The 16,821-nt window shown below is 34.9% G+C and overlaps 1 protein-coding gene across 1 annotated transcript; it reads right to left on the bottom strand.

Moving 5' to 3' along the window:
• Positions 1 to 292: 292 nt before the first annotated feature.
• LOC114167486 (dof zinc finger protein DOF5.1-like) lies at positions 293 to 2,124 on the bottom strand. Its single transcript, XM_028052582.1, has 2 exons — positions 1,949 to 2,124; positions 293 to 1,595 (listed from the first exon to the last, which is right to left on the bottom strand). Exons 1-2 carry the CDS (start codon positions 2,003 to 2,005, stop codon positions 624 to 626), a joined length of 1,029 nt encoding a protein of 342 aa, XP_027908383.1. The 5' UTR covers positions 2,006 to 2,124; the 3' UTR covers positions 293 to 623.
• Positions 2,125 to 16,821: the final 14,697 nt, after the last annotated feature.

Genomic DNA, 16,821 nt, shown 5'->3' with positions numbered 1-16,821 from the left:
AGTTTATCTAACACACTCGAATGTAAGCTTTTCATGGTAGGATTCATTGATAAACTGACGCACGCCAAAACATGATGGAAAGAAATATACTGAAATCAACGCAATATTATCTCCAAATAATTTCAACAAATTAAATCCAACAACTTATCACGTAAAAACGTTTTCATTTGAAGCATACAGCATTGGTTACTACTACTGAGAAGGCTATACTGATAATATCCATAAATTTCGAAATCCAAATCTTAATATATTCAACGTTCACAACCTAGTTGGCTCAGTATATGTTTGAATAGTTAAGATGAGGTCCACAGATTCAAACTTCATACCGCAATTCAACTTCAAGAAAAGAAAACGACATTCAACGTTGTCATACAATGAAACATAAAACATTATGTGAAACAAAGAAAATACAAGGAAAACATATTACGATTAAAAGAAAAGGAGCCAGCATCCCTAGCTTTTCTAATCTTAAGAGAAAAGTACTCTAGCTATCCTCCAAGGCTCAAATCTCGTCGTATTAGGACTGAGAAAATAATGGAGTTCGATTAAAACTTGTCTCCAATAAGATAAAAGAAAGTGAAGCCATGCACATGAACCAAAACCAGAAGCTTTTTTCACAGGCTCTATAGATGGTTGCTTGCAGTGAAAGAGGAGCTAAACCCAGAAATATCTGTCCAAGATGCAGAAGTAGCACTGGGCCAATATTGTTCATTCACTGGATTATAGTTTCCCAAGAAAAGTGTTGACGAGTTAGGTTCCCTACTTTCTTCCATTTTCACTGAAGCTAGCTGCGTCATGATCCCAGAAGTTGAAACCTTTGGCCTCATATATCCACTCACCTCTGCACTTCCTTCAAAAGGGTATAAATTAGAAGCTGGTGATGAACCTTCCATGGAAGCTAAGAGGGGAAACTGTTGTGGCATTCTCCATTGTTCCAAACTAGGTGCAGAGAAGATTGAAGTGGCACCACCACCACCACCACCACCACCAAAAGCACTTGCTCCAATTTGATAACTTAAGTCCTCTACCCCTCCCATTGGGGCATAACTGAGGCCATAGTTTAGGCCAATGTCTCCATCTCCAAAGTCACCAAGTTGATGCAGTGGAGGCATGAATCTGAGGGGTGGAATTTGGGGTGCAAGTCCTATTCTCTCATTCTTGGAAGATACCGAGTTGGTGGAATTCACACTTCCTGTCTGGCGGTCAGAGCTTGCCGGAGAGTTGGAGCCGCCACCGCCGCCGGTACCTTTGGTCCGCTTGTTCCTCCTGCAGCCTCCGCCGACTGGGACGCTCCTTAGGGCGCCGCCTCTGGTCCAGTACCTTCTGCAGGTCTTGCAGAAGTGGCGCGGCTGAGAGAGACTGTAGTTGTTGAAGTAGCAAAATTTGGTGTTGGTGGATTCGCAGCGTGGACACTTGAGTGCAACCTCTGGCATTGGCATGTTGGCCATCCTTGCCCTATCAGCCATGGATCCTGGTCTGGTTGCACCCTCTCCATGAGACTGCATTGCAGCAGGAAGCGGTGGCGCTGGCGGTGGCGGTGGTGGAAGCAGCTGCCGCGAGGTGGAACCACTGCCTCCGGGTTGGTTGTTTGGTTGCTACAATGTCAAAAAGCAGAAAGAAAATTAGTAGAGGTTAAAAATAAGAGAAATATTAATAACATTCTCTGGTGTACTTTTTGAACACCCTTTTTTTTATTTACTGATTTTTTATTTATTTCATATACTCTCGTAATTTTTTATACAAAAGGTTTAACTTATTAAAATGTGTAGCATCGTTTTTTTTTTTTTCAAAATTAATGATGATGAAGAAGGAAAGGAAGGACATGAAATGACAGGTATATTCAAGAAGAGGCATATAAGAAAAAAGTAAAGAATATTTTGTTTAATGTTTTGAAATCTTTTGAACCATCGGAGGGGACAAACTGAAGAAACTCGTGTCTGTTGTTTACCTGTTGCTGCCAGTTGGATGCATCAAAATAAGAAGCTGGGATGGAAGTAAAAACCATGATTCAGTCTTGGTGAGAGAGATTCAGATGAACAAGCTAGAGAAAGAACTAGTGTGTGTATTCAGAAGAAAAGAAAGAAGAGAAGACTGTGAAGTGAGGAGCAAAAAATAAAGGAAGGGCCTTATAAGTATTTATATATAATTCTGATGTTAATTCTCTCTCGTAACCCTTATAAGATACCTTTTATTTTTAACTTTCTAGGATTTTGAGGAGGTGGTGTTTCTTAAACAGATAAGCTCCTCTTTCTATGCTTTGCAAGACTGTGAGTACTGTGGTGAGACAGTGAGATCAGTGCTAGCGGCTGATCGACCAGCCTATATCTGTCAGGAATTAATTTGTTTTAGAATAGGTCAAAAACCTTAACTATGATGCGGTTGTGTTGTGAAAAGCAATCCTTAAATGAATAATATATATATTAAGGTGAAGAATGTAATGAATGAAGGTGTAAATGTTTTTTATATCAAAGAAAAAGGTGGCTGTTGGTGCTTTAGTGATGGACATTTGTCGATACCTTTTCTTGATCCGGTCTGTTCCCTTCCATACTAAACTTGATTTCTGGAAATTATTCTCGCGACTCTCACGCGTCACCACATGGCGAGTGAGCACACTAATCATAAGAATATAGGAGAATCAACAACATAATTGATTCAACAACACCTGTAAGTCGAACTTTTATGGCACCCATTATTTGAAAGATTAAAACTAAATGTTGAAATTTTTTATACATGTGAATGAGTTATATCATCTATATCCAATTTTCACTCTTCGTCGTGACCCTTAAGCAATGGTATTAAGCAACGGTATAGATGGCAATCGACCGAAAACCACATTAACCATACTTCCTAATTATTGCGTCGGATGGGTGAGGAAGCAAATAACCACGCAACACCCACACTAAAATAAATTATTAATTAAAGATTGTCGTTGATTTGACCGATACAAAGAAATTAAATTGTTAGTATCGGATTGCCAACACATAACAAATTAAATTGTTTGTGTCTGTTGGCTCACGTAAACACTCTTGCAGTAAAAACAAATTAGGTTAATGTAGAGGGGAAAAACATCATATTTTACTTTTTCCCTTCTGTTTTCACCCTCTCCTTCGACTTTTTCCACATTCCATGGCGTGCCTTTTCTTACATGACTGGGTGACGACGAGCTGCGACGCCATCTTCTTCGACACACCTACTGGACGATGCGAGCTGGTATGACGAGGCTGCGACATGAGAGGACTACTGTGACAAACGTCGAGGCTTGAGCGAGAGAGGGCGCGACGATGACGATAAACTTCTCGTCAGCAACACAGAGCTACAACTTTCTTCTATCTGACGAAGTGTGTTTTTAGAGGCGCGATTTGCGGGTTTTTGTTTGCACACAGTATGGGTTTTCATCCTAGCAATGAACCTTCCCCAAATTTTTTCCCTTCAGCAAACCCTAATCTCAATTTCCTTAAATTGCTCAACTTAATTCAATTTCAATTAAACACCAATGCATTGTGTCCCACTAGGATCGACAACGTCATTGTGCAGTGCACGCACCATGTCTATGGAACAACACACCTATATACTTTTCTATCAACTATAAAATAACTTATTTGAATGATATTTTCAAAATTTAGAATTAAATTGAACAAAAATTATAAAGTACGATCAAATTAAAAAAATTTAACCAAAAATAGGACCAAATGATTATTTAAATTTTTTTTTTTGTAAAACAGAAATATTAAAATTAATTAAAGAATATTTTGGGTCTTTTAACTGTTTTATAAACTTTCAAAAAAATTATTTGTTTTTGGCTTGTCCGGTTTAGTTCAATAAATTGACAGGCTAAATCACCTGAATTTTTCTGTTTTTTTATTAAAATAGAAAAATAAAAAAATTATTTGAAAGATTATTTTTTTATATCATATTATTTGAAAAATATAAATAATTAGTATTTATAAATATATTTTTAATTATTAATTATATTGATAGTTTAAAATGATAAAATATTTATATTATTAAATATTTTCTAAGTATATATATATATATATATATATATATATATATATATATATATATATATATATATTAAAACATTAAAAATTAAAAAGTTTGATGAGTGGGTTCGTCTGCTAATGAGAGTGATTAAGACTTTCAGTCTGTTTTAATTTGTCATACCGGTCAATCTCATTATTTTTTGGCAAATTAGAACACGACTTTTATGTAATAATAATAAGATGAAGAAAAATTTAATAAATGGTGTGTATATATAACTTTAAAATTACATCCTATCCAATTTAATATTTCGTCTAGGTTAATTAATTTTATAAAATATTACACGTGCATAACATAATATTACTAAAGTTTATATCATAAAATTTTAAATCTTATTTTATTATATTATATTATATTATATTTTATTATATTATATTATATTATATTATATTATATTATATTATATTATATTATATTATATTATATTATATTATATTATATTATATTATATTATATTATATTATATTATATTATATTATATTATATTATATTATATTATATTATATTATATTATATTATATTATATTATATTATATTATATTATATTATATTATATTATATTATATTATATTATATTATATTATATTATATTATATTATATTATATTATATTATATTATATTATATTATATTATATTATATTATATTATATTATATTATATTATATTATACTATATTATACTATATTATATTATATTATAGTGTAACGTCCAACTTAATCGGTAACCCTAATTAAAGGAAACAGGATAACATAGCAAGGCGGTCTTGGAACATAAGCAGTAGAACCCAAAGCAGTAGAACCCAGTCCAGGCGGACTATGCAGCTTCCCTGTGGACCTCGAGTGCCTCTCGCATATGCTAACATCAATAAATTGATGACCATCGCAAAAGGAGAAGAACCACATACAAGACAACCAAACAAGCAACAGGGTAAGCTAGAGTAGAAACAATTTATCATGCAGTCACATGTTATCACACAATCCAAATAGTATTTATCAACCAATCATGTTATGACTTCTCAAACAATACACTAGACTCAAACTCGACTCATCCGGATTACATATAATCTAGTCAAATTCAACGGATGCTTGCACTTGTGGTGGATATCTCTGCTCACCCTAGAGTTGCTCACCCCCGAGCTAAGTGTTACAAGTGGTACAATGTCTCAATCCCCCCACACAAGGTTAGCCCTTAATGAGTTTCAGGCCTCTTGCTACTCTCACCACAAGATTCAGTCCGCTCTAAGTGAGACTAACTGACTCCTTAGAGTGTCAGGATGCAACCTTACCTTGAATCCTTACCAAATTATATAGATGGGGCACCACCATGAACTCCCACTAATAAGGGTCATGGAATTACGTCCCGACCATTGAAGCACCACCATGAGGTCTCACCTAGAGGCTCATGGAATTACGCACTAACATAGACCAATCATACTCAATCAATCAAGTATTATTTATCATGCACATAACTCTCATGCCAACCTTTATAACCAAATCCACATTCATATTCCATGTTGAATCCATTCCAAGTCATCCTTCCCAATCCATGAATATAGAATTGTACTTCATACCAATACCATGCCATATTGATACCAACCATTTCATTGAAATCGCATGTCAAGATTTATCCAAGTTCATCATTCACAATCCATGAATCACATCACTCATGCAAATTCATTCATCTCATACTTTATAAATGCACACCAAGACATACATATATCACAAAATAGAATTCATCCCAAATAAATGAGTGCCAACATTTAAGTACCTGCAATTCCATACAATCAAGCACAACCCACAACCATAATTCTTACACCAAAATTCCTAAGAAAATTTATTATCACAAAACCAAAAATCATTGCAGTAATGCGTGACACATTTCTCAAGCTACAGACATCTAATCGACAATCCAACCGGTCAAACCATAAAATAGCATGTTATGAACCAAATCCAACGGTTAATGAGTCGGGAAAGTCAATTTTACTAAAACTGCGCATATTAGAAAAATACACAGTCGCCCAACGACCAAGTCAACTCGCCCAGCGACTGCGCGACGCATCCAGAATACGAGAAATAACGTCAAATATCATAGTTTCATTAATATTTGAACCCCTAACTCAGAAATATACCAAAAACTAACGTTTTCCCCAAACTTTTCTCATGTTTCACAAAACATTAATGGCATAAAATAGAAATAACGTCAAACCCTAGCTTCCCTTACTTGGAAAGGGGTTAGCAGAGGACTTTGACACCCGAACCGTGACGAACAGTAGCTCAAGCAATAACTTCGAGGGCTGGAAAATAATGGAACGAGCTTAAAACGAGTTCATTAAGAAAACCCTAGTTGGAACTACAAAGAATGAACAAAATGGAGCAAGAACATGAGTTGGAAGATGACTTACGAAGAGTAGAGAACTAGTCTGAGTTCACTTGATGAGAAACAATGGCTGAACCCTAGCAGAGCTTTATAGCTGCTCAAAGAGGAAGTAAGGGAGAACTATTTTTCTGAAATGATACGAATGAGTGGGTTAGGGCAGGTCTTGGGTCATTTAGCTCCCTATGGGCCAACCCTTAGCCCATTAGACCTTTAGGCAGCCCTTAAAGATTGGGGCTGGAATAAGAGGGCTTTACATATAGTATAGTATGTACGTATGGAAAGATAAACTCATTAATAAAATAAATAAAAATGAGATACACCTATTTTTTTTAAAGTAATATATATTTATATTTAAATATAATCAGTCGCAACATATCCACTTTCGTGTGAATGTGTCTAAATGGTATCTGCTTTTAACTTTGTGTCTACTTAGTATACAAATTCGTTAATTTGCATCAATGTAGTCCATCCCATTATGTTTTTTGAAACACCGTTACCAATGCACTGATGTGACATAACAGAACGGATACGTGTCAATGAACATAATTGTACAGTGGCAATTTTGGTTTAATGTGTCATATCTCTCTTTTAAAGTTTCTTTTAAATTATTTTCCCCATTTGAAAGCCCTAATTGTCCATTGCCATTATTATCTTGAGCTAGAGGAACTGATTTGCTGTAGGGGTAAGGTGGTGCTTGAAGTGGGAAATGTCTCGCAGTTTTAGTCATTTGTGGTCGTCTTATTCGTGTGGATCACACAACCAGAACGTTTCTTCTCCTACTACTGTGTTTGGGTCATTCGGTGGAACACACTACTTAAAAAAATTCATATTTCCTGTCAATTTTGTTTTGTAAATTTTTTTGTAGGAAATATTTATAAATTTTGTTATGAAATTTTTTTTGCAGGAAATTGCTACAATTTTTTTTGCAAAATATTTTGTATAAAATACTTTTTGCAACAAATTTTGTAGGAAATTTTATAATTTTGTAGGAAATAATTACCCATGTAGAAATTACCTGCTAATTAAAATTCTTAGAAAAACTAGTAGGAAAAAAGTCTTTTCTTGCAAAGTTTTTTAACAAATTTGCAAGAAAATTTCTATGTAATATGAGAATTTTTAGTAGTGACACAACATTGCCATTATGGAGAGATTGCAGTATTGAGAGTTGCAAGAACAGTGAAGAATGGTGGGAAACAATTTTAGGGGTTCCCTCACTATAAGGTATGATATGTGATTTTCATTTTCGTTTGAGCTGAATTTTCATGTTGTAAAACATTTTTGTGGTTTGATTTTTTTAACAGCGTACTAGGAATGAAGGTTTCAAAGAATGCAATTACTTCAAATGGTGCAATGAAGATAATGGGGATGAAAGAGATGCAACCATTGCTAGATAAAGTAAAAGGATACGTAATATGGAAAAAAAGTTGATTGATTCTAAGAAGTGACTGATGTACTTATTTAGGATAATTGGTTTTTTGGGTTTGATTATCATCCTCCTCTTGTGTGTGTTGATCAAAATTAGATGAAGGGTTCATTTCTTGTTTTTTTGTAAAGCGATGAAGTGTTGTATTAAGTGTATGAAGGATTCATTCTGGTTTTTTGTTGGGTATGTATTTTGTGTGGAATGAAGTTGTAATGTATGGTTATTAAATGAATTAGAAGTTGCAATTGTTCCTGGTGAAAAAATGTATTCAATTTTTGGTATGGATCTAATTTTTCTTCTTGTTTAATGAATTGGATGTACAGAGAAGAAGAATGATAACACTTGGTGGCATATTCATTTCACATTCATAAAGTATGAACTAAACATGGATCAAATTGCATTCATAAATTATGAAGTAAACATTTAGTGCTGAATACATAAGTTAGGCATATCTGAAGCAAGTTATGCTTCTAAGCAAAAAACATATCAAAATAATGTGTCTTCCAAAACGGGCCCAATATGAAGCAAGTTTTCAATTACAGAATACAATTTAAAAAACAAAAATGCACGTGCAAATTCTTCACGAAAAAACATTCTTAGTTGGTGAATCATGGCTTCTAAGTTGGGCCCCTCCTATATGCCAATTTTGGTCTACCATTTGTACGTGCAGATGGTCTTGTTGGTGCCTGACTTTGTTGTGTAGAAAATGGTTCATTTTGTTGTGTGTGTTGTATGTGGGAGACAACAATTTCAGTGGGTGGATCTGTACATGGTAGCTGAATTGGTTGTTGTGTTTGTGGTCCACTTGATACCTGAGTTGTTGACTGCATTCCAGGAGCTTCTATTGGGGGTTGAATTGGTTGATTACTTGCTGCCTGATATGGGGTCTAACTTGATGCTTGTGTTCCAAGAGCATTTGTTGGTGGCTAACTTTGTTGATTACTTAGTCCCTAAGTTGGTGCTTGATTACATTCCAATTTTTCTAGGTTCACCATGAAATTGTCACCAATCATGGAGATGTGGTTAACCTCAAACAATTTCTCTCTAGCCCAACTGCCAAAGGAAGCCAAAGATTAACACTATTATTATACAAACCAATTAAAGCATAAAAAAAATACCAATAAAGTACAGCACATGAAATGGATATAAAACTAACCAAGGTATCCAATATTTTGTCTTCTCTAATTCGTTAACCAATCTTTTTTTTTTATTTTGGGGTAGATGGAACCTTTAACTTTTTTTATGTTGACTCTATTTTTGGCCCATCTCTTCATAAGATATAATCTAATGTCTTCCATCATAGTGATGATTGGCTTACTTCTTGCATTCACGATTGTACTATTAAATGTCTTGCTCATATTATTGACAAGGGTGTCACATACTGCCTACCATGTGAACCTGAACCTAGACCAAAATCTAACACAACAGAACAAAGCCAATATAACCAAGTTAATACTGTTTAAGAATTAAAAAGGCAACATTGAATTTAAGAAAACTATAAATAACTTGCCTTGGTGGAATAACTATCAAATGTGTAAAGGCTTCTTCATTCAAATCTTTCATGTCTCTCATTACTGCCTCCCATGCTTGAGGGAGAGTGGGTGCTACTACCTTTTATAAGAGTCTTTTAAGATTTTACCCAGGAAATTTCTTGCGAAAATTTGCATATATATATATATATATATATATATATATGTCTCACACAAAAGCTTTGTTCAACATGAAGTATTAATTCTTGTAGTTGTAAGACCCACGAAATTTAGATAATTAAATAAATAATTATTTAATAAAAGCGGGTAGGAGAAGCCTTTATGACATTAAATACTAACCTTCATGATGTGGCAAAGTGCTAGCTCATGTGGTTGAGAGTACTTTGATTGTGTGAGAGGACTTGGGTTCGAGTCCTAAGTATGTCAATTGTGTGTTGTTTAATTTAGTAACTTTTTTTGAGATGTTTGGAGGGTGATAGGTAAGGATATAATGATTGATGTGTGAATATTATCATGTAATATGACTTGGTTGATTTGGTTGCACATTTGAAGTGGAATGGTGTGGTGATGGGTTCAAACCTTGGTTTGAATAAAAGTATTTTCTTTTTGCTAACACTTACTCTAGCATGCACATGAAAAGGCACGTGAACCCTAGAGGGTAAGGCAGCAAGAGTGGCTGGGAAACTAGAAGGTAATATAAGGGGGATTAATGGGAGATTTATGGCTAAATTCGTTTTAAAACAAAAATAACTATTTTAAGAACCCAATAAAAAGCTAATTTGGAGAAAGAGAGAGGGTTTGGCGAGATTATCAGTGTGGATACAGTAAAGAGCACGAATTGGTGGGTTTTGGGTGAGCTTTTGAATGAAATTGAGGGCTGCCTTGAGAGGAAGGAGGATGAGGACATTGGAGGTCAAGGGAAGGCTTGCAAGAATCAAGGCAAATATAAGGAAAACCCAGGTTAGGGGAGTTCCTACTCTGTATTTTGACTTTACTGTCTGTTAATAATGTGTCGTAAATCAATGGGAATTGTGGTTGCTTGAAATGTCTGGTTCTGTTGCGTTTTCTGGAATTTTCCAGAAACCGCCTGGCGGTGCATGAACTACCGCCAGGCGGCACATAGGGGGTACACACGTTCTTCTGGGTTTGGGGATGAACTGCCTGGCGGTCGGGCAGGAACCGTCAGGCGCTGAACTATGATCCATGTTTTCTTTTGATTTTGATTGGGTGATCCGAGGTGTGAGGTATTGGGATTGGATTCGAGTTGTAACCATTTTGTTTGTATAATGAGTATTGATTAGAGTGATTGAATTGATGAAAAATTGCATGAACTATGAAATGGAATTGGGGTTCGGGTATATGCGGGAGTTTGGGATAATAAGCATGAGAAGTTTTAATGTTTGGTGTATTGAATTTGCAGAGAAATTGATGATTTGATGAGTGTTATATGAACTCTGTGAAGTATGTGCATATAGAAACATGTAGGTTGAAGGTTGGTATCGTGACATAAGAATATTTGGGCATGGTGCAGTGCTGGAAATTCTGGGTAGAACCCAGATTTATATGCACCGCCTGGCAGCGTAGGAACTGCCGTCAAGCGGCCTGTCAGTTCCCTGAGTGTTCGGACACTCTTGTGTGTGGTCATGTATTTCGGGTAGTTTGTGGGCAGATTATATTGGTATAATGTGGAAATTTAATATGTGGGGGAAATTTGGCTTGAATGTGTTAGTTATGTGAAGTACGGGATGGCTTGTGCTTGTGAAAGTGTAAGGGGTACATTTGCGATGTTGGTTAAAGTGGGGTGTCATGTTTTATATAGATTTCAGAGGGCATGATCATTATTAATTGGGTGTATGTGAACTGCATGTGTCATGTTAAAGTAGGTAATTGAAAGTGAACTTGGAGGCATGACCATTCTCGGTTTGTTGGCCTGTTAATTATGTGTGATGTAAAATTGTATTGTTGTACGATTGGAAAGTTTTAATAGCATTACACTTGAGTGATTGGTATGTTGGAATTCCTTTGGAATCTGTCAAAGTGTTCAAAAACCAGTAGCATTGCACTACTGGTATAGCGCGTGGCGGCGTGAGCGAGCCGCTAGGCGGACGGAAAAAAAAACCAGTGACAGTGGTCACAGCAGAAGCAGAGCGCCTGGCGGTGGCGATTGATGCGCCAGGCGGTGACGACGAAGGAGGGCGCCTGGCGGCGTGATGATGCCCGCCAGGCGGTGACGGTGTTGTGAAGGTACTGCTAGCGCATGGTGCCTGGCGGTGTGGGATGCCCGCCAGGCGGTCTGGAGCTAAGTTCCGCCTAGCGTCGTGGGATGCGCGCCAGGCGGTTTTGGTCTAGTGATGGTGCGCGAGGGAAGTTTTCTACACCGCTTTAAGGGAGGTTCATGATGCAATGCTTTGGCTGGGGCCCCAGTTACGAGTGTATCTTGTATTGGGGTAACACGTGACAACCCTAGGTTGTAGCCTAGTGGTTTAGGAAGTCTAGTGGAGTGTGTGAGTTGTGGCTCGTACGACGAGGTTCGGGAGATTGCCCTCTACAGAGTGATTCTGATAGAGTCTTGGTAGTCTGGAACAGTTACAAACTTTATGTTTGTTTCGGGGAGCTGCACTTGGTGTCACGGTGAGATGTTGTGGCAAGGTTATTCCCACGTGTGGACTATCAGGTGGTGGCCTGTAGTCGGAGGGACGAGTAGACACTCATGCAGCAAAGATCGATCATTGTTCTCACTTAAAGGGTATAGAATTGATAGACGTCTGAAGGTAAGTGTTGGAAGTGAAGCTGTGAAAAGAGAAGAGGGAGATTATACTAACCCGGGTTTACATTGTTAATATAGTATTAATTATTATTCTCTTGATTTTATTTAAATGAGCTCACCCTATCTATGTGTGTGTGGCGATGATCATGTAACTTGTTACATGGGAGCAGATGTTGATACAGGTGAGCAGGCAGATGCATGAGACGGAGTGGGGACCACCTTGGGGATTTTAATAATTACTACTCTGTTGCTCTATGAAATAAATTGTAAAGACTTGTAGACACTTTTGTTGGTATTATGAACGATGCGATCCATTTTACTTATAATTGTGATGACGCGTTGGATTCTTGTTTTTAAATTTTCCCGCGTTTTGGGATTCGATAATAAATAAATGATGTTGTCAGTTTATTTATATTCTTATTTATTTTTATTAAGTAATTTCCGGCTAGGACGTTACAGTAGTGATGGTAGTAGTCCCTGTATAATTAAAAAAATAAGTTAATCAGAAAGGACACTTCAACCCCACCATTACAATAAACAGAAATTAAAACATTAAAAGTAATTGTTCCAGAAAAGCTTACTTTTTGTTGGTCAGGCATGAAGGTTATTCCCTTGCACACTTCAATCCCACCAAGGTCATCCACCAAGAGTTCCAAAAACCAACTCCACATTTCTTTATTTTTAACTTCAACAACACAATACGACAAAGGAAGCATTTAATCATTACCATCTTTTGCCACAACTAATAATAATTCCCTACCATATTTGCCTTTTAGGAAACATTCGTCTAACCCAATACTAGGCCTACAACTTACAAAGTTGTCCTTAGAAGCCTTCAAACATACATACAATCTTTTGAACATTTTTTGTCCTTCATTATCATTTACATTAACTTTCACAGTAGATCCAGGATTTGACCTTAAAATTTCTTGGGCATAGTCATAAAAAGTTTTATATTGTTCCCTAAAGGACCCTTCAACATTCTTGTATGCCATTGTTCCAATATTCCATTTTCTTCCATCTCTATTTTGAATGTTAGTCAGTTTAATTTCAGGATTGTCTCTTATGTTCTTTTCTAACCTCTGACTTAACCATTTAGAAGTTATCATCCTGATATTAAATTCCCTACTACAACTATGCTCATTTATAATTTTTCTTAGCTACCAATTACTTTGAGCAGCCTTGTATGCACAGTAAGCATACCACTTACATGTTCCTTTTACCTATAGACACTTCACACAAATGCTTCTTTTGTCATTTCTAAAAATCTTCAATTTCCTCTCGTTGTGCACACCAGAAGTTCTTATAGCTTCTACAAACTCCTCTTTTTTTGTGAAGTATGTCCCCACCTCCTAATTGTAATCTTCCATACTTTTGGGCATTGAAAATATCCCAAAGTGTCAATAACTATCTCTATCATGTCCAGAAGAATCACTATAGTCAACATTGTTCAAACTTTCAGATGTCAAATCAGTGTTAGATAAACTCCTATCAGCTGCCTGAGTATTATGACACTTACTCCCCCAAAAGGAACTGAACCATGACCATTACCTTCCCAAGAGTCATCTTCATCGTCATCATTATGGATACTGACATCCACTAGGTCCTCTTCAATAAAACTATCCCTTATGGATTCATTACAACTACTTACATCATCATTGTCTATATCACCTTCATGCGAACTTTTTGTTTCTTCCCCACCCTTATCTTCACCTGCATGAACCTGGGATTCAGCCTGACCTCTATCTTCTTCATTTTGACCTTCTTCATTTTGAACTTGTACACTCCCATGAACCTTGTAAGACCTGGAAAAAATTAGAATATAGGGAAACACATAGAAAAATTGATGGATTGTTTGAGATTGTGGATTTATATAAATTAAGTATTTTATTTAATTTTGATATATGATGAAATAATTAATTGATTGATTTAAGTTAAGTATTGTTTATTTATTTTAATTATTTTTATGGAAATATTAAATATGGAATATAAGTGTGTATAAACCATTAATGCGCTTTATTTCACGAGGGTCGCGTAGTTCTTTTAAAAACTTTTAGGAAAAAATTTGAAAACAACTTGATTGCTTTTTTTTAGTGAAAACGTTGATATTTTAAAATTTTGAAAATATGTTGAATAAAAAAAACATTAAATACGAGACCGATGCAGATGATCATTTTAAAGACATATTTTATTTTATTTTATTTAAAAAAAGAAAAATAGAAAATAAAATACTAAGCTGATGCAGACGATCATTATAGTATTTATTTTTAAAAGCGAATTTTAATTATTTACTTAGAAACGAAAGTCATTATAGAAATTGATTATAATATGGACCATTTTAAAAGCTATTAATATGATAAGGAAAAACATGTAAAAGCTAACGTTTAGCACCAAAACCCACATCAATGTATGATTCTTTTTATAATATATGTACGATATAGAAATATATACTTAAAAAATGGGACCCACCTATTTATCATCATTTTGATTGAATTAGAAAGTACAACTAAATCTGCGCCACTTTTTCAAAACTGCCATTACACTTTGAATTCAATCAAGCTTTTAAATTTAAAAGGGTTTTAAATATTAAAACAAATGATTAAATGGTTATAGGCTTGGAAAAACCATGTATGCACTAACAGCTGTTGTAAAAACATCGAAGACCAAAATCAAATCATTCTCAACGTAGATAAAGATTAATACAATCTTACCAATACTCTTTCCCGGAAGAATCGCACCAAACAAAATTTGTCACAAAAACAAACGTCTCGATGAAGTTGGCATCAAGGTGGGGTGCTTGAATGAATATTTCGAAAGTGAGGGAGTGAGTTTTTGGTGCTTAAAATTATGGCAAAGAACTCAAGAGCAAGATGAACCGTGGATTTTTTAAGAGAGGTCTCTCAAGGTAAGAAAAAAACCTATTCTTTTTTATTGATGGGTTTATATACATAACGATTTAAATCTAATGTAATCTCATAAAAAAGGTCTATCTTAATTACAACAAATTTTAAAAGGCAAAAACTGGTCTTAATATTTTCACATTATGAGAATCAAATCACACAAACATCAGAGCACAAAAGCAAACGTGATCAGCAAAATTGATTCTAATTAGTAAAAGAGGTATTGCTTTGAATCATATTACTACTTTCTTTATTTTTGGTAAGAGGTGTCATAAAATCAGAGCACAAAATCAATTATCATTGGGAAAAATGTCTCTAAAAAATTAGAGCAAATTCTGCTTCTAAATATTAGAATCCCATCATTAATTTCTTGATTTGGAGTAGAAATGACAAAACATAGAGTAGGGGTGAGAATATAAAATTTTGGGCTAATGTTAGTTGCAAGAAAAAAATGACGTGGGTGTATAAAGTATTTTGAGCTAAAATAGAAACAAAGCCTAAGAAAAAATACATAAAATATTAAAATAGTCTCTTTTTTTCTTTTTATTTATTTATTGTTATTATTATTATTATTTAGACAAAGAAAAACCAAAGGAAAAACATATTTACTTTTTATTATTTTTTATTATTTTTTTTGAAAAAACAAATTATCATTATTTATTCTATTATTTATTTAGCTGGACGAAATTGAGTGTTGACAGTTGTCCCTCTTTACTTAGATTTTGCTTGATAATATGAGAATTTTAAATTTTCATATTCTCAAAAAAATATAAGTAAAGATAGAGATACTAATTTCGTCCGGTTTCAAAAGAAACAAAGACCAAACATGAAATCAAAGGTCACAAACCAACAACCTCATTTCCAAAGGATTCAATGACCATTACTACGTAGAGGGTTCTGATCCAGAAAAACATAAACTTTTTGCAAACTAAATCTTTTTGAGAAAGATTAGACCAATCCCGAGGAGAGGGTCTATATCCAAAGGATCCGACGACCATTACCACGTAGAGGGCCCCAATCCAAAAACATAAACATCTTGCAAAACTGATTTCTTTTTGAGAAAGATTAGACCAATCCCGAGGAGAGGGTCTACATCCAAAGGATTCGGTGATCATTACCATGTAGAGGGCCCCGATCCAAAAACATAATTTTTTTTGCAAATATGATTTCTTTTTGAAAAATATTAGACCAATCCCGAGGAGAGGGTCAACATCCAAAGGATTCGGCGACCATTACCATGTAGAGGGCCCCGATCCCAAAAACATATACTTTTTGCAAATATGATTTCTTTTTGAAAAAGATTAGACCAATCCCGAGGAGAGGGTCTACATCCAAAGGATTCGACGACCATTACCATGTAGAGGGCCCAGATCCAAACACATAAACTTTTTGAAAATATGATTTCTTTTTGAAAAAAGATTAGATCAATCCTGAGGAGAGGGTCTACATCTAAAGGAGAACCTAAATATATTTATTTAAGCATAAACAAACACAACGTGAATGCCATTTGAAGAAGTAGAGTGAGCCCATGTGAAAACCTGCCCCTATGGGCTCTTAAAGTCTTGATGGTATGATATGATGTGGGTGTATGAATGCATGCATAAAACTCTTACTTTTCTTTCCTTTCCTTTTATTTTCCTTTTTTTGCATTCAGTGAATTCATCTGTGATTTTTTTCTTAACATAAATATACCTTTTTACTAATATTTTTATTATTTTTAATTACCAGCTCAGTGTGACACTTTTACAACAAATTTATGAAAAACCCAAATGATATATTTTTTATCAAATAAAACGAAATACAAAAAACTTGAAAATAATGTC

The sequence above is a fragment of the Vigna unguiculata genome, chromosome 10, assembly GCF_004118075.2.
Source record: "Vigna unguiculata cultivar IT97K-499-35 chromosome 10, ASM411807v1, whole genome shotgun sequence".
NCBI lineage: Eukaryota > Viridiplantae > Streptophyta > Magnoliopsida > Fabales > Fabaceae > Vigna > Vigna unguiculata.
The sequence above is the reverse complement of the archived record's forward strand: the minus strand, read 5'-3'. Positions and strand labels throughout refer to the sequence as shown.

Coding starts and splice junctions, on each gene's coding strand:
- LOC114167486 (XM_028052582.1), bottom strand. CDS start 2,005: ATGGTTTTTACTTCCATCCCAGCTTCTTATTTTGATGCATCCAACTGG. Junction 1,596..1,948: donor CATCCAACTGGCAGCAACAG/GTAAACAACAGA, acceptor TTGACATTGTAG/CAACCAAACAACCAACCCGG.